The following is a 17949-nucleotide window of genomic DNA, read 5'->3' on the forward strand; positions in this document are numbered from 1 at the left end:
TGATGACTGCCAGCTCAGAGACATCTCACTAGGGAAATGGGGACTAGGATTCATGCTGATTTTCACTCAGAGTCGAGGAGACTGTGGCTCTAACACACTAAGTGCTTTGTTCAACATGCCCAAGAAAGGGCAGCATTGGCCCACGGGCTCTGGGCACCTGGCTCATCTCTCTAGACAGCACCGTGATGCCTGCAGCCTGGAGGTCCATCAGGCACATGCCGGAAGTCAGGGGTCATTTCCTGTTCCTCTCTGTAAACCCTATCATTCCTGCATGCTGCTTACTCAAAATGGGAGTTCCTACATGCTGCCTTATTTTGATATATTCAAAGAAAGAAAGGCAATGTCATCTGTGCACACATCTGACAGGTTCTGCCATTGGGCAGGCCTGGGTTCAAAAATCCAAGACCCTGCCTTCCCAGCTATGAGTCAACTTCAGCCTCCTCAAGAGTGTGAACAGAAAGAGAACAGGCACAGCACCTGGCCAAGCTTAACGAACGTCACTTCCTCCATTAGACGCTGAGCTACTGAAGGGCAGAGGTGGGATGGAATTCTACTTTGTAAGCTCCCGTCCCTGACACTGGGGAGGCACTCAATTGATGTTGGTTGGCTGAATGAGTAAACAAGGAATGAAACAAATGGTGAAAGAAAAACATTTCCTAAAACAGAGACCTAAGTAAGGGGGCGGGGGCAGGGGAAGAATCAGAGCAATTAAATTCATCTAGGCTTGCTCAGACACCTAGGCAATATTAGACTATAACTATACCTATGTGAAAAATCAGACTGAATTCGTCACAGCCACTATACGTGAATTAAGTTAGATCCCCAAGACGATCTTCCTTATGCTCGCCCAGAATCCTGTGGTATGCGGTTCTTTCCAGAATAAGAATATTCTTGCTCAAACACAGAACGACAATCCCTAAGAAATGAGGTAGGTGAACAAGTCCCCACTTTGTCCCAGAGTGGCAGACACCAGGCCAGCCGGTGAGAAAGCAGTAAGCGTATTTGCAAAAGCACCAAGCTGGAATCAGGATGACAGAGATCGAATCCTAAATCTGCCAACGAGTGGGTCACTGCGGTATTACACCTGGCTCCATCTGTAAAATAAAAGAGATGGAGCACATAGCGCCTCAGATCCATTTTTCCCAGTAAAGCTCTCAGCTGAATCCCATGAAAACCTTCTTTGTCCTCCCCACCGTGTGGACTCTGGAGCTAGAGAAAGGCCATGAGAAGTTGGCCCCTAGGGTAAAGGCCCACAGTGTGTTTGCTGTACACAAGCCAACAGCACAGGAGCATATCTAGACAAAGTAAATTTAAGGAGAGCAGTGGGTAATTTTTTTTTTTTACATTTTAATTTTTTAATTTTTATTTTTTATTGTCCTTTAGGTTCTGGGGTACATGTGCAGATCATGCAGGATTGTTGCATAGGTACACACATGGCAATGTGCTTTGCTGCCTCCATTCCCCCGTCACCCACATCTGGCATTTCTCCCCATGTTATCCCTCCCCAACCTCCTCACCTCCCCACACTGTCCCTCCCTTGCCCTCCCCAACAGACCCCAGTGTGTGATGCTCCCCTCCCTGTGTCCATGTCTTCTCATTGTTCGACACCCACCTCTGAGTGAGAACATGCGGTGTTTGATTTTCTGTTCTTGTGTCAGTTTGCTGAGAATGATGGTTTCCAGGTTCATCCATGTCCCTACAAAGGATACAAACTCATCGTTTTTTATGGCTGCATAGTATTCCACGGTGTATATGCGCCACATTTTCCCTGTCCAGTCTATCATCGATGGGCATTTGGGTTGGTTCCAGGTCTTTGCTATTGTACACAGTGCTGCTATGAACATACGTGTGCATGTGTCCTTATAATAAAATGATTTATAATCCTCTGGGTATATACCCAGTAATGGGATTGCTGGGTCAAATGGAATTTCTATTTCTAGGTCCTTGAGGAATCGCCACACTGTCTTCCACAATGGTTGAACTAATTTACACTCCAACCAACAGTGTAAAAGTGTTCCTATTTTTCCACATCCTCTCCAGCATCTGTTGTCTCCAGATTTTTTAATGATCGCCATTCTGACTGGCATGAGATGGTATCTCAATGTGGTTTTGATTTACATTTCTCTAATGACCAGTAATGATGAGCATTTTCTCATATGTTTGTTGACCTCATGTATGTCTTCTTTTGTAAAGTGTCTGTTCATAGCCTTCGCCCACTTTTGAATGGGCTTGTTTGTTTTTTTCTTGTAGAAATTCCATTTGACCCAGTAATCCCATTACTGGGTATATATCCAAAGGATTACAAATTGTTCTATTATAAGGACACATGCACACGAATGTTCATTGCAGCACTGTTTGCAAAAGCAAAGACTTGGAACTAACCCAAATGCCCATTGCTGATAGACTGGACAGGGAAAATGTGGCACATATACAGCATGGAATACTAAGTAGCCACAAAAAACAATGAGTTTGTGTCCTTGTAGGGACATGGATGAAACTGGAAACCATTATTCCCAGCAAACTGACACAAGAACAGAAAATCAAACACTGCATGTTCTCACTCATAGGCGGGTGTTGAACAATGAGAACACATGGACACAGGGAGGGGAGCATCAGACACTGGGGTCTGTTGGGGAGAACCAGGGGAGGGACAGTGGGGGGTGGGGAGTTGGGGAGGGATAACATGGGGAGAAATGCCAGATATAGGTGATGGGGATGGAGGCAGCAAACCACATTGCCATGTATGTACCTATGCAACAATCCTGCATGTTCTTCACATGTACCCCAAAACCTAAAACACAATAAAATATATATTTAAAAAAATGAAGTTGAAAAACAGCAGGAAAAATATGTTCAGAAATTGATAAATCAGCCAACAGAACTAACAGACACTAGACAAACAGTATATGTGAGAATTTAGAAAATAAAAATAGATTCAAATTGATGATGAAAGGAAGAATTAAACAAAAAGTGGTAAAAAAAAATTCAGGATAAACAATAATAGATTTCTACCTCACTTCAGATATTTAAAAATCCAGATGAATTAAAGAATTTTTAAAATGTAAGCATTAGAAGAAAATGTCGGTGGATATTTTTATGACTGGGATTGGGAAAACCTTTCATAAGCAAGGCACAAATCCCAGAAACCCTGGAAGAAAATATTGACAAATTCAGTTACATTCAAATTTTAAACTTCTGCATGGAAAACGATCTCGTAAACAAAGGCAAGTTGTGTTCCTGATATGGGGAAAAAACTTCTTTTACCATATGTCACAGAACAAGGATTTCTCACCAAAGGTGATTGAGTTCCTACAAATCAACTTTTTTTTTTTTTGAGAAGGAGTTTTGCTTTTGTTGCCCAGGCTGGAGTGCAATGGTGCGATCTCAGCTCACCACAACCTCCGCCTCCTGGGTTCAAGTGATTCTCCTGCCTCAGCCTCCCAAGTAGCTGGGCTTACAGGCATGCACCACAAATCAATTTTTTTAAATGATAAAAATAGGTAAATAGATAAGTAGTCAACACACAGAAGAACTACAAAGTGGTCACTAATTTACAGATGCTTCAACACTGGATATCAAGGAAATATAAATTTTTAAATGTGATATTTTCAGGCATTATTTTGGTAAAAAGGAAATAGACGATATTCAACATTGTTTGGCATGGAGGGAACAGGAGCGTACCCTGCACAGCCTTTTTAGCAGGCTATGGGGCAGTGAGTGGGTAAGCACGTTTTTAGTGTGCATTTCTTTGCAGCCAGCAATGATACCTTAGGTAATTGGTAACACACTGAGGAAACACAATGTCCTTTCAAGTGGCACCAAAAGTCAAAGTTCACCTGACCAGAAGCGGGCATGGAGCAAGAGGAGAAAGGACCACCTCGAGTTATCATCTTAACACCTTGTCTCTGCAGCATCAAGTTCCAGAGCCCCCATCTCAGGCCCAGTCCTGCTCCAGAGGCTCCCCAATCAATCATTCCCTTAGACCTTAAAGGTCCAGCCTTCTTCAGGGCTCTCTCCCAAGCTGCCACCATGCTCCCCAAACCTTGCAAACCTGCTCCCCATGGGCAACGCTAGCTGGAGAGCATGCAGACTCCCCAAAGTCCTGTTTTTCCTGCTTTTTAAAATCTTCTTTTCATAAGATTTTTGAAAATCCTTGAGCACTCTTAGAAGTAGATCTTATGCCTCCCTATCGCAGTCAAAGAAACAAGCACAGAAACAGCACTATTCTTTCTTTCATGAGCACGGCCTCTTTGGATGGATCTCCTTTGTGAAAATTTACACTGTAATCTCTTGACTTTTCCCTCAAACCAGCCTTCTTTGGTGCCAGGGAGTCTAAGAGTCCCCAATTAGACTCCTACAGATGAGCATCAGGTCTCACCTGTCCCAAGCACAGAAACTCCCACTCAGGAGACCTTGGTCCCACATTAGACATCCCACGCCAGTCAGAGTTAATGAGCTTCCGAGGCTTCTTATAACCTCAGCACCCCACTCTCTCCATTCATTCAATCAACACATACTCACAGAGAGCCTGAGTTCAACCTACCTCCTGCCAAGCCCTCAAATCCCCTGCACCCCAAAGCTCCTTCCCTCCTCACACCACAACTCACCCCCTTCAAAGACTTTTCTTCAAGATGCCTCCTCCTGTCCTCTACTTATGCAAACTACGGCCCTAACCAAATGCACACACCCGCTCACACCCTCTGCAGTTTGCGATCAGAACTTCTCCCCTGCCCAGAGATCCTCCCTCCTCTCTGTCACTCCCTGGGTGAGGAAGTCTGTCTCTACACAGCACTGAATTCTGATGTTCACTGCCCTCTGTGTGTGGCTGTCCGTGCTGGTTGGAACAGGCACTTCCCACACTTCCTACAGGTCTTCCCGCCCCCCTGTCCTTAGCTACTGTTCAGCTGGAAAACTGCTTGATTTATGGCTGTTCCAGACAAACTGCTAACTCAGCAGTGGGAACCCATTCCCGTTCCTCAAGTTCACACATGCTTCCTTGCCCAACAGGGCAAGCTTGGCCTAGGAGGTAATTCTAGCATTGCCACGGCTCTCACCTAAATCATAGGGCAAGACAATGAAACTGTCCAGGTCATCTTCCTCAGCTATAGGGAAGGCAGGGCTACCCTGTTTTGCACAAGATGTGTGATCCTGATTAATTTGATGGTTATTTAACTTTTGCAAACTAAATCCTTGTGTAAAGGCTGGGGACATGCTATTTTAAAGAGCCTTTGAAAAGAACTCTTAGATGGAAAGATTTATTCCCTTCTTAATCTTCCTTAAAATTCTAGTATAAAGATATAGATGTATTTCAGTAAATTAAATACTATCACCAGTGTTTAGTTTAGTGGTCCTATCAATGCTACTTAATGAAACAGAAGAAAACACCAGAATGTATCATATGTAGAAAGAGTATTATTTCATAAAAGTTGTGTGTGTCTGTGTGTACATTTATGTGTGAGTGTGTAAGTTATGACATGAAACAAATTTCTTATTGTGGGTCGCAAAGTTTAGGGGCCGGGTGTGGTGGCTCACGCCTGTAATCCCAGTACTTTGGGAGGCCGAGGCAGGTGGATCATGAGGTCAAGAGATCGAGACCATCCTGGTCAACATGGTGAAACCCCGTCTCTACTAAAAATACAAAAAATTAGCTGGGCATGGTGGCGCATACCTGTAATCCCAGCTACTCAGGAGGCTGAGGCGGGAGAATTGCCTGAATCCAGGAGGTGGAGGGTGTGGTGAGCCGAGATGGCGCCATTGCACTCCAGCCTGGGTAACAAGAGAGAAACTCCATCTCAAAAAAAAAAAAGTTTAAAAGTCACTGATAAATGATAATGCTATTTAAATATTTTCCTGCATATTAGGTATATTTAAGATGTGAGTTTCAAACAAGATGCTTTATTATTTTAAGCCTATGTTTTCCAAACTTTTTTTTGACTGGCTCACTGTAAGAAACACATCTTTTTTGGTGGAGGGACAGGGTCTAGCTCTTTGCCCAGGATGGACTGCAGTGGTGAGATCATGGCTCAGTGCAGCCTCAACCTCCTAGGCTCAAGCAATCCTCCTCCAAGAGCACCAGGCTGGGAAGAGTGACAGCAACCAGGGCCTTAGCCCTCCACCCTGCCCCTGAGGAGCTGAGACTACAGACTTGTGCCAGGATGCTTAGCTAATATTTGTATTTTTTTGTAGAGAAAGGGTTTCACCATGTTGCCCAGGCTGGTCTCAACTTTCTCCCTTCAAGTAGGAATCTGCCTCCTCTGGTCCCCCAAAGTGTTGGGATTACAGGCATGAACCACCATGCCCGGCCGAGAAACACGTCTTTAAGTTGTAATTGCATACTCACCTATCACACACATAACTACACACACAACTGAAACAAAATTCATGAAACAATACTCAGAGCCTTACTATCTGCATTGCTGTATTTCCTACTTTGTTTTTTAAAATACTAGTCATGACCCATTAAACTGAGCTCTGACATGCTTCAAGTCTGAAAAGGGGCAGGGAGGAATGATTATGCTTCCTGATCAGGGGGTGAGTGAGAGGAAACTGTGCCTGCCCAGAATACAACGCAGTGGGAACCAAGGCCAGGCCCGGTTCTAGCAATGGCGCCAAAGCTTCCTTCAGCATGAAAGAAATTTCAAGTGGGGGAGGGCAGGAGGCTGCATGCAGAATAAAAGGGCATCGTGTGGAAATGAGAACCCTTCAGTTGGCTGACCAAGGAGATTAATTGGCATTCTGAACCAAACGTGTTGCAAAGACAGACACGAAAGCTGAGCCCTCCCAAACAGCCCAACAATGCCCCGCAGTCAAGTTAGCCAACAACCTCTCTTCTCCTGCCAAGAGTTTTCAGCGCCTTTAAAATATTCCCCAAGTTTCAGCACCAGACTCCCAGCATCCACCCAGCTGATTCTCGACTTCATGGAACAACTCATTATGGATGGGGCCTCCCATTCCTCTCACTTCTTCCCTCATCCCTCCCTATCCCCAACCTCTCATTGGGGTATAAGGTTTCTAATTTCCTTTAGAGAGCTGAAAGCCCCCGATTGTCTGGAGGACACCCCACTGCTTTTCTGGGTGGTTGCCCAAAGCCATTGATACCATTTCACACATGAAAAGAGGTGACAGACGTGAGGAGCCTGCCACCCATCCAATCCTGCTCAAGTCCTGAGCCACTGCCCACCAATTAGATGTATGATGATCTGCCCCTTCTCTCGCTTTTCCAGCAGGGGAGCAGGCAGAGGGTAAGGAGCTGGATGGTCTAATTCAGGGCTTAAGCCCTGTGCCATCTGCTCAGCTGTCTCCTGTGTGTTTGCCATGCTCCCTAACCAGCTTACAAACTTCTTGAAGGCAGGGACCAAACTTTTCCGAGTAGAGGGCAGAGCTCGACACTTGGATGTAGTGCCATGCCATGGGGACAGGGTCCATGGCAGCAGATACAAAGGCAGACAAAGAGAGCGCAGGCCGTTTCCAGGACCAGGTGGTTGTGGCACAGCTAAAGCAACAGCAGCAGCCTCTGCGGGCTAAGGGGTCCTCCGAGGAGGACACGGCTGAAGGCGGTGGACTGGGCTGAGGCTGGCGGAAGGCGGCTGTGCGACGTGGAGAGTCGGGGACAATAAGCCGGATCAGGTGAGGTAGGGACTGGGCAGCTGGGTGGACTACAGAGGTCGAAAGTGCAGGCCCTGGAGTGAACAGTTCACAAAAATCAATGTCCTGGACAAGGCCACCAAGCCCTGCGGGCCTTTTCAAACACAGTAACCAAAGATTTAAGGTAGATTAATTATATATCACAACAAACGGAGATAACGTTCCTAAAATTTGCTAAGACTACAAATCATCTGGGAGCGTTTGGGATCGGATTCTAGTCCAGTCCGGTCACTCCCAACCAACAAAAAACCAAAGGTGGGGAGGAGGCTAAACCTGGACCCCAACGCCCCCCGCCGGCCCGTTTCCTCCGAAGGCTCCCAGGCGGCAGAGGGGCTGCGAAAGCACGGAGCAGTCTTGCATCAGACGAGGGGCGGGTACGCGTCTGCAGCCCTACGAGGGCCGCCTTTCCCGCAGCTGCCCCAGCAGCCACGAGACTGGCTGGGAGTCCGCCAGCGTCGCCCTCCCCGCGAGCCAGCCTCCCCCACTGCCCGCCCCCCCGTCCGCTCCCCCGTCCTCCGCCGCCCGCCTCCCACCCCCCAACCCCCAACCCCCAACCCCCACCCATCCCCAGCCAGCCTCCCCCACCCGCCCCACCCCCCGTCCAAGAAAGGCTGGAATCGGCGGGGCGGCCCAGAACTTGGTTGGGAAGAACCGCTAGTTCCCGGGTTCCCCGCGAGGAAGCCGCTTTGGCGCCCGTCCCCCTGTGCCCCCGCGCGGAGGGGGTTGGGGGTTGGGGGAGGGCGGCGCAAGGCTGCCAGAACAGCTGCGGGCCGAAGCTCTGGGGCGCCGCGCTGGTATCCGCGGGCAGCCTGCAGGACCAGTCGGAGCAGCCTGCAGCGCGCAAGGCTAGCGGAGGCATGCCAACGAGAAAGCCGCGGCTGCAAACTAAAAGCAAAGTTCGCATCTCGCCGCGGTGTGCTCTTCCCTTTCTGCCTCCCCGGCCCCGTTCCCCTCTACCTCCCAATCTCAGGAGGTCCCGGAACTGACTGATAAGGCGGCACGTGAGGGGCGCGCTGGCCTAGGCGCAGCCAGCCTTTCTCTGCGGAGGTTGGCTTCTCCGGCTCCCCTTACCTGCAGCTCGGCCATCAGCTCCTCTTTGCTAAGGTTCTGCTTCTCCACCACCTGCAGCCCTCCATCTTGCAGGATCCTCCGGCAGCAAGGGTCCAGGCTGTCACTGATGAGCACTTTCCGCAGATTTGCAAAGGCCATTGCTGGAGGTGGCCTCGGAATCTGCCGCTGCAAGTGGAGGTGCTCAAGCCGAGAAGCTGCGGTTGCGCCTGGCGCGCTGGAGTAGCCGGGCGGTCTTCTCCAGCTCCCGCTCCCCCTTCATCTCCCCTCCTGCTCTTACAGTCTCCTTCTGATTGGACGGAAATACTCAAACTCTCCGCGACTCCGCCTCCTCCTCGAGGCCCTGTTTGCCAGATCCCCGCCCACTTTGTTATCCTCCCGCGAAGAATGTCTCAGTCTCAGCCAAAAAGCTTTTACCTACACCTGGTGAGCATATAAAAAGCACAATTTACGCTGACTAGCTGATACATATCTGAAACGAACGGAGAAACACACTTCATCGTGAGAGAAAAACTTCATGTTCACTTTTCCTGCTAAGGATTCGTTCGTTGATTCCTTAAGGAGCATTTTTTTTTGAGTAGGTAAATGTGCAAGACACTGCTAGACGTGGAAGGGAATTCGACCTCGTCTTTGTACATCCGAGAGTACCAAGCACACAGACGTGGAAAGTCACGTAGTGAAAAGCAATAGGAAGCTTTCTGAGACACCACGGAGCTGTGGTTAATTCTGAATTAGTGATGCAATGAGAACTATGTGTTTAACTAGGAATGCTTTGTTAAAATTCTCTATTCCCTTTCCCTCCACTTCCTAATTATGAAAAAGAAAGGAAGGAAAACGGGATGTCAGTGTGGTCTGATTTATATATTGACCAAGGAGGCACTTCTCAGCTCTTAACTCTTTTATATTTAAACCCCATAATCGTCATGCTTTCTTGTGCCCCATTTTACAGAAATGTCAGAAAATTCAATCTGGGATTAAAGTCACCTAAAATCAGAATCAGAATCAGAGATGCTCATAGTTGAATTAGAATTCAACTTTATGGACATATCCAATCCAATTAACCATTGTGTGTTGCGTTGTCCTGAGGTTTTCATAACTCAAGTGCTAAATCCTTATCCTTCAGAACTATGTAATATCAATTCTATAAAGTAATGAAAATTCTAGACTGATAATTCCTAGGCAGAAATCAGATTTTTAGACCCAATGATCCCAATGGGGAAAAAAATAGTCTATTCTTGTTTACTTGTTCAGATGAATTGTTATTCCTACATTGCAAGACTCATGAGTATTCAATTTCTCGGCCTCGCTTGAGGTGTCCAGCAGTACCCCAGGGTCTAGGAACAGACAGGAGACCTATCCCAGGAGGCTTAATGGAGGACCCTGGAAAGGATCCATTTTTGTAACCGCTTTCCTTCAACTCTTCCCAGGGCTCACTGCTTGCTTCCTTTCAGTGTAACATCTAAATCCTGCTGTCTTCAACATGTAATCCCACCCCTTCACACCAAGTCAAACTTACTGGATACTGTCTGAACACACAACCAGAAGGCCTCCTAAGCCTGATCACCTGTTTTCTTTATTATTTATGACCCACTTACTTTTAAAACAGATCCAAGCCACACAATAAAAGACACTTCTAGGTCAGGCACGGTGGCTCACGCCTGTAATCCCAGCTTTTTGGAAGGCTGAGGTGGGCAGATCATGAGGTCAAGAGATGGAGACCATCCTTGCCAACATGGTGAAACCCCGCCTCTACTAAAAAACACAAAAATTAGCTGGGCATGGCGGCATGCGCCTGTAGTCCCAGCTACTCGGGAGGCTGAGGCAGGAGAATTGCTTGAACTAGGGAGGCGGAGATTGCAGTGAGCCGAGATTGCACCACTGCACTCCAGCCTGGCGCCTGGTGACAGAGCAAGACTCTCTCTCAAAAAAAAAAAAAAAAAAAAGAAAGAAATAAAGAAAAGGACACTTCTAAACTCATTAAGAAAATAATTTAACAGGTAAGAGTCCATTTCCAAGTGAAAAGGAGGGTATGTGATAATTGTTACAGAAGTCAGAAATGTTCCCTCCTTTTAAATTCCGGTAGATTAACTTTCGTCAAGTTATCTCACGTGCCTTATGGATCATATTCATGAACTTTCCATGTCTTCTTCCCTCCGGACTCTCATTTCATTAAGATCAGAGATACGACTTGGTATCCCCCCCGAGTAGTGCCTAGCACCTGCTTTCCATGTCACAGAGGCTCTGAAAAGGTTTGATTCAAAAATTAATTTATCCAGTACCTCCCATGTGCAGGTACTGTGGCTTAACCCTAGGGATATGGTGTTGCATAAGACACAGCCTCTTTCCTCAAAAAGAAAGAAAAACAATATTTTAAGAAGAGTAGCCCAGCATGGTGGCACACTGCTATAGTCCTAGCTACTTGGGAGGCTGAGGCAGGAGGATCACTTGAGCCCTGGAGTTTGAGGCTGCAGTGAGCCATGATTGTACCACATGGCACCCCAACCTGGGCAACAGAGTGAGACCCTGTCTCTAAAACACAGCTAATCTTTTGAAACTCATTCAAGGCAGCTACTTTGAGAGGCCCAGGGATATACAGACAGGTAAAACATAACCTGGCTTGAAACTGCTCATGGTTAACTGCCTCATCTTGAGAGCTGAATAGGAATCAGCCAGGCGGAGAAGAAATTACATTTCCAAAGGCTCAGAGTTGTGAGGAGTGGCAACACGTTCACGGTTTCTCCACCATGAATGTGGGTGTTGTACTGGCCTGAGCATAGAAAATCAACACCAAGACAAAAGTATACCAAATTGCAGGGTCTTTATTGCCAGCAGCCACGGAGGACTCGCATCTCTCCAACCCGTGGCCCCGAAGGGAGGGTGTCAAGACCTTTTATACCCGTAAAACCACCTCCGGGGTGAGGGTGAGGGTGAGGGGTGGGGGTGGGGGTGAGGGGTTTCAGACAGTCCGAGGGCTAGTGGATTCTGTAAATCACCTCCTGGGCAGAGATGAGGGTGAGGGGCTCCGGACATTCTGGGGGCCAGTGGACTTTGGACATTCTGATTGTTACTTAAGTGGTTCACAGAAGTCAAGATAAGCATTAGTTTACATATTGTCTGAGTAGGGTGGAAATTACGGACCTTAACTACTTATTACAAGTCGCATGGGCCAAGATGGCGTGGGTTTGGACTGCTTGCCTGTCACATTAGGGGTTACAGAGAGCAGTTTCAACAGAAAGCCGAGGTATGGTTGAGGTATGCAGTTTTATGGGGCTTTTATCATGTCACATGGGGATGTCAGGAGGACACCAGGAGGTGAGACTGCAGAGGCGCCAGGGGCTGCTCATGAAGGGCATTGCACTGAAGAGGAGTTTAAACTTGACTCCAAAGTTAGCACAGAGGCGCTGAGTGATTTTTAGTAGCAATATGATTAAATGTGTTGTTGGCTGGACTGAGACCTGATACTGCTAATATAGATATATCCCTCACCACTACACCCCAAAATCTGCAACATCAATTGCAGATTAAGGGTTTTTCTTTGATAATTGAGGGTTGGAGTTGGGGAAATTTCTCCCTCTCCCTGTGTTATTGCATCCCTCCATAAACAGGAACTTTGGCCCACTTGGAAGTATTAGAAAAACAATTCTGCCCTTCTCCTCAAACCCCTTCCTTCTCTCCCTCTGGTCCCAATCCCTTGGGAAGAGAAAACCATTCTGATTAGTGAAGTTTGGGGAAAAGGTCTTAGTGCATGCCCGGGCCAGCCCCTTTTGGCTCTCTTTCCAACCTACAAATAATGTGCACGCTCCTGCTTTCTCATATGCAGTGAATCTGTGAGGGCAGGACCTATCCCTACCTGAGGTTGCAAGCTGTCCGGCTGCTCTGCCTGTAGCTCTGAGAATAAAGCTAATGGGGTTAAGGGAAGGAGAGTAGGAACTCTATTTTTCTACTTGGAGACCAGCTGTGATATCCAAACTCGAATCATAAGAAATAAAACAGATATTTTAAGATGCAGAAAATGAACTGTCATCCACAAAACAGGCATATCTTGAATTCCAGCTTCTCAAATTATGAACAACGTGACTTTGGGCAAATTACATTGCTCCTCTAAGACTTAGCTTTCTCCTCCGTAATGTGAGACTAATCGTGTGATAGTGCTTAGCTCCTAAGGTTGTTGTAAGGATTAAATAAGGCAAAGCATACAAGTGAGTGTAATCTCTAGTTCTTGACTTTCCTTCATTCATCCATTCAGTCAATCAGTGTACATTTATTGAAACTGTCGTATGCCAGGCGCTGCTGAGGGGGTTGGCAATGAAGATTTGATTAAGACCGTCTCTGCGCTCATGGAGCTTATATTGTGTTTGAGGATAGAAAATAAATAAATAAGTGAAAAACTGAACTGGATAATCTTAGGGCATGTGTAATGATTAATATAAAACCAGATGATGTGAGATACAGGATGAGGGAGAGGAATTACGGATTTTAGGAAAGACCTTCCTGATCAAAAAGTCCATAATCCTGAGAAAGTGGAACCTGAGTTGAGACTGAAATAAGAAGAAACTGGCTATGCAAAGAATTAAAGAAAAAGAGAATTCTAGGCGGAAAGAAAAGCAGAACAACGTGGCACGTTCAAAAAACCTGCCCAAATATTTCCATAGTACCTACTATGTGCCGGGCACAATGCCAGGCACTGGAATAACAATCCTGAACAGGTCACAGGTAGTCCCTGCCCACAGGAAACTTGCAGTCCAGTCTAGTCTGTGAGCGAGTATGTGCTATATGTGTGATCTACGCCAGAAAAATCTCAGAGAAGGTAGCACTTAGGCAGAGATCTGAAGGTGAAGATGGCCCGTGAAGAACATTTAGAGGAAAGAGAACAAAAAAAACAAAGTCCCTTGGGTAGGAAAGTGCATGGATTTTTCTAGGAACTGACAGAAGGTGGGGGAACGTGGCAGAAGACGAGGTGGGGGACATCAGCAGGGGCCAGACCATTGAGGGCATGGGAATAGTCTGGACTTTGGGGGATGCAAGTTTCAGACACCCAGTGTAAACTGGTTCAAGGAAAAAAGGGAATATATTGGCTCAGGTGTCCAGAAAGATCAAGTGTGGACAAAAACAAAAACGTGCTCAGATAGTGTCACTGGCAATCCATGTCTCTCTCACCTGTCTCTGTTTTCATCTGTCTTATTTCCAGAAAGGCAAAATGTGGCAAGAATGTCGCAAATTAGTGAAGAATATAAAATTCAGCCATGGAACCAACCCAAATGCCCATCAATGATAGAGTGGACAAAAAAAATGTGGTACATATACACCATGGAATACTATGCAGCCATAAAAAACAATTAGTTCCTTTGGGAGGCCGAGGCGGGCAGATCACAAGGTCAAGAGGTCGAGACCATCCTGGCCAACATGGTGAAACCCCCTCTCTACTAAAAATACAAAAATTAGCCAGGTGTGGTGGCGTGTGCCTGTAGCCCCAGCTACTCAGGAGGCTGAGGCAGGAGAATTGCTTGAACCCGGGAGTCGGAGGTTGCAGTGAACCGAGATTGTGCCACTGCACTCCAGCCTGGCGCCTGGGGACAGAGTGAGACTCTGTCTCAAAAAAAAAAAAAAAAAAAAAAAATGAGTTTGTGTCCTTTGTAGGGACTTAGATGAATCTGGAAACCATCATTCTTAGCAAACTGACACAAGAACAGAAAACCAAACACCGCAGGTTCTCACTCATAGGTGGATGTTGAACAATGAGAACTGGTGGACTCAGGGAGAAGAGCATCACACACTGGGGGCAGTTGGAGAGGGCTAGGGGAGGGACAGCGGGGGGTGGGTGGGGGGGTGGGGAGGGATAACATGGGGAGAAATGCCAGATATAGTATGCACCTAAAGTTAAATAAATTAATTTTTAAAAAATCAGCCATATAGTCTAGCAGTTTAACGATCCTAAAAGATTGTACAGGTTTTCTAATAATTGCCACAACATGTCCAGACCTCATCCTCATCAGACCCCTATGGACCACGCATCAGTCCTTGGAATAGTCACGGTGCCCAGGAGGATGGATATGCAGGTTTGTCCGTGCTAAGTAAAGCACTCGCTTCAGATCTGAGGAAAGAATTCATTCCATCTGACGCATATACTAAAATTGCAGTAAGAGTGTGTCCCCAGAGGAAACTTCAGGGTGCTGAGCTGAAAGAAGGGAAATGGGGATTGAAAGACGGGCTAAGAACGCCAACACTGAGTACTCCACCATGGTTAAGAAGTTTAGATTTAATTCTAAGTAGATGAGAAACAATTTATGGGTTAATTACAAGGAGAGGACTAACACGAAATCTTTTTATAGACCACTCTACATTAACACAGAAGCAGCTACATTTCACAATGTTTCCATTATCACAATGACAGTGATGAAGATGGTGAGCAGGGAGGTGATTCCTTTGTGGGGCACATGTAGGGACAGGATAAGGCACACCTGTAACTTGAAAAGGCAACTCTCTGATAGTGAAAACTAAGAATTAATGAATCGTGGATGAAGTTAACCATCTGAGAAAGTAACCTATCCTGAGAGAAGGCAAATGCCTCAAAAGGGGTTTGAGGAGACACCAGATCAAAAGAGACTGTTTCAACAAAACATAATTGAACATTAAAAAGAAAAAAAACCCTGTAACATAATGAGTTATAATTGTTTCTGTGGAAAGAATATATTAATAGAAAGGGCTAGTTAGCATATTCAGCAAAAATGAAACAAGGAAAGTCTTGACTTTTACTGAGCGCTGTTCCAGGAGAGAGGAAGACCATGCATGTGGCAGACAGGGGTCCTATGGTCATTAGTGAGTTGTACTTTGATGTGGGGGAATTCATCAGATTTTATCATAATCTGTGCAAAAACATGCCTTCTGATTCTACAAATCCCTTTCTTTGCCAGGCTTCTGAGTGGTTATTTTGTTTTCCAGATACCCTGATGTCAGTAAAGAGCTGCTGGGTGATCTGTTTCCCACCAGTTCCCATTGTCTTTAAGTCCTGTGGCAAAAGGAAAAACCAGGCAGAGCTACAAGATGGTTTACGGTCTCCCTGTCTGCAGGGAAATGCTGCTCAGGCACCCCGGCCAGGCAGTACGGGAGAGGGGAACTGCTGTGTGGTCGCTAGGTGGGCAGCTCCACCCCCACACCACTGAACATGTGGCTTTTTTGGTTTGTATACTAATCTCATGGGAGTTAGTCTGAAAGTCTGCTCTACACGAGGGGCTCTGATAGAATCACATTTTTAAATTTATTGATCTGAGGATGGAGACTGAGCTGCTGTCTCGGAAGTCTCATAAACAGAGAGCTTTCCTGTGATATCTCAGGTTGAAGTTCTTCCCTTCAACCACTGTGCCTCAAAACCTGTTATGGTCACTGAATCCAACAAGAATCTAATGAAAGCTACAAGCCCTCTCACCTTCGAAGCTGTGCACTCAGTTTTGAGGACACATGTACCTCCTGAAACCTGTTCATGGGCCTCCTAGGATTCCATGAACCTTTATTGAAATGCCATATGTTAGATGGTTTAGGCATGGTAACAAATTCAAAATAGGCCTAATAATACGTAAACCAAAAAGTATCTGAGATAGTTCTCAATCAATTTGGAAGCTTATTTTGCCAAGGGACATGCCAGGAAGAAAAAGAAAAAGCATGGAATCACAGAAACAGTCTGCAGTTTGTGCTTTCATCCCAAGATGATTTTGAGGGCTCTGATATTTAGTGGGGAAAAGTGGACTGGAGGGGAAAAACGGTGAGTATGGTAATCCACATGCTGCCAGAGAAAAGGAGCAGGGAGGGGAAGAGTCAATTCTGTTTACATCTGGCTCCCAGTAAATGGTCACTTTACATAAGATAAAATGAACATAGAATAGCTACTTGTGGAGATATTTAACCTTTCACCTGTAATTGTCTGCTTAGGAGCAAAGAGAAAAGCAGTCTCTTTAATGCCTGACTTTAGTTGGCATGACTCAGCTTTCAGCTTAATTTTTACCTTTTGGCATAGTGAATTGAGGTCATGAGTTTTTATTTTCCTTTCACATATAATAAAAATATTTATTGATCTTTTTTTAAGTGCAAGATAAGTATAAATCAGTAGATAAAACAACTCGCCTGGCATGGTGGCTCACGCCTGTAATCCCAGCACTTTGGGAGGCCAAGGAGGGCGGATCACGAGGTCAAGAGATCGAGACCATCCTGGCCGACATGGTGAAACCCCGTCTCTACTAAAAATACAAAAATTAGCTGGGCGTGGTGGTGCGTGCCTGTAATCCCAGCTACTCGGGAGGCTGAGGTAGGAGAATTGCTTGAACCCAGGAGGCGGGGGTTGCAGTGAGCCAAGATCGAGCTACTGTACTCCAGCCTGATGCCTGGCAACAGAGCAAGACTCTGTCTCAAAAAAAATAAAAAAAAAATCTCTATTGTAATCACCCAGTGGATTCATCTTGCCCACTGCTCAGATAGAGACAATTTATCAAGACCAAGGAATTGCAATAGGGAAAGAGTTTAATTCATAGAGAGCAGGCTAAATAGGAGACCAGAGTTTTAATATTACTCAGATCAGTCTCTCTGAAAATTTGAAGGCTAGGGTTATTTATTTATTTATTTTCCACAGCCTCCAGTGTCCTAATCTGAGACTGTTTAAAAGATAGTTTGGCAGGCAAGGGGCTAGGGAATGGGTGCTGCTAATTGGTTGGGGAATGGAAAATGGTCTTTGTGAGCTGAATTCCTATCATAATCCTAACTTTATGACCTTTTACTAGTTTGATAAAGGTGCTTTACTTTGGGGAAAGAAACTATAAACTAAATTTCTCCCAAAGCTAGCTTGGCCCACGCTCAGGAATGACCAAGGGCAGTTTGGAAGTTAAAGGCAAGATGGAATTGGTTAGATCAGATCTCTTTCACTGGCATAATTCTCTCACTTTTCTAATTTTTGCAAAAGCAGTTTCTCTATAAGGTAGATAACATTGTTATTCTCATATAATAGATGATACATCTGAGATGCATTGTTGTATTTATCCCAATTTTACAATTTAAAGAAGTAAAATGGGGTAATGAAAGTTGTACAATGATAACTGCTAAAGTTGAGATTATAACATTTTTTAACTCTCTAGTTAAACTTCTAATTGTGTTGTTCTTTGAATCTTTCAAAATGTTATCTAAAGTTCTTCAATCTCTAAACTATTATATTAAGTTTAGAAACAGCAACACAAAAGGCTTGAATGTCATATTAAT

The 17949-nt window shown here is 45.6% G+C and overlaps 1 protein-coding gene across 2 annotated transcripts in view; it reads right to left on the minus strand.

The window, feature by feature from the left end:
* PHGDH (phosphoglycerate dehydrogenase) overlaps window positions 1-8987 on the minus strand; it is a 33323-nt gene extending 24336 nt beyond the window's left edge. Inside the window, exon 1 of one of the 2 annotated variants that reach the window (XM_012458833.3) lies at window positions 8716-8987. In XM_012458833.3, coding sequence (XP_012314256.3) covers window positions 8716-8853 — 138 coding nt within the window. In that variant the 5' untranslated portion in view covers window positions 8854-8987. Of the gene's footprint in view, window positions 1-763; window positions 1065-8715 lie in introns of those variants that run through there. The other variant, XM_012458834.3, reaches the window with a different exon arrangement.
* Between the last annotated feature and the right edge of the window lie 8962 nt (window positions 8988-17949).

Source organism: Aotus nancymaae, unplaced genomic scaffold (genome assembly GCF_030222135.1).
Source record: "Aotus nancymaae isolate 86718 unplaced genomic scaffold, 86718_ANA_hifiasm-v0.15.2.pri h1tg000007l, whole genome shotgun sequence".
NCBI lineage: Eukaryota > Metazoa > Chordata > Mammalia > Primates > Aotidae > Aotus > Aotus nancymaae.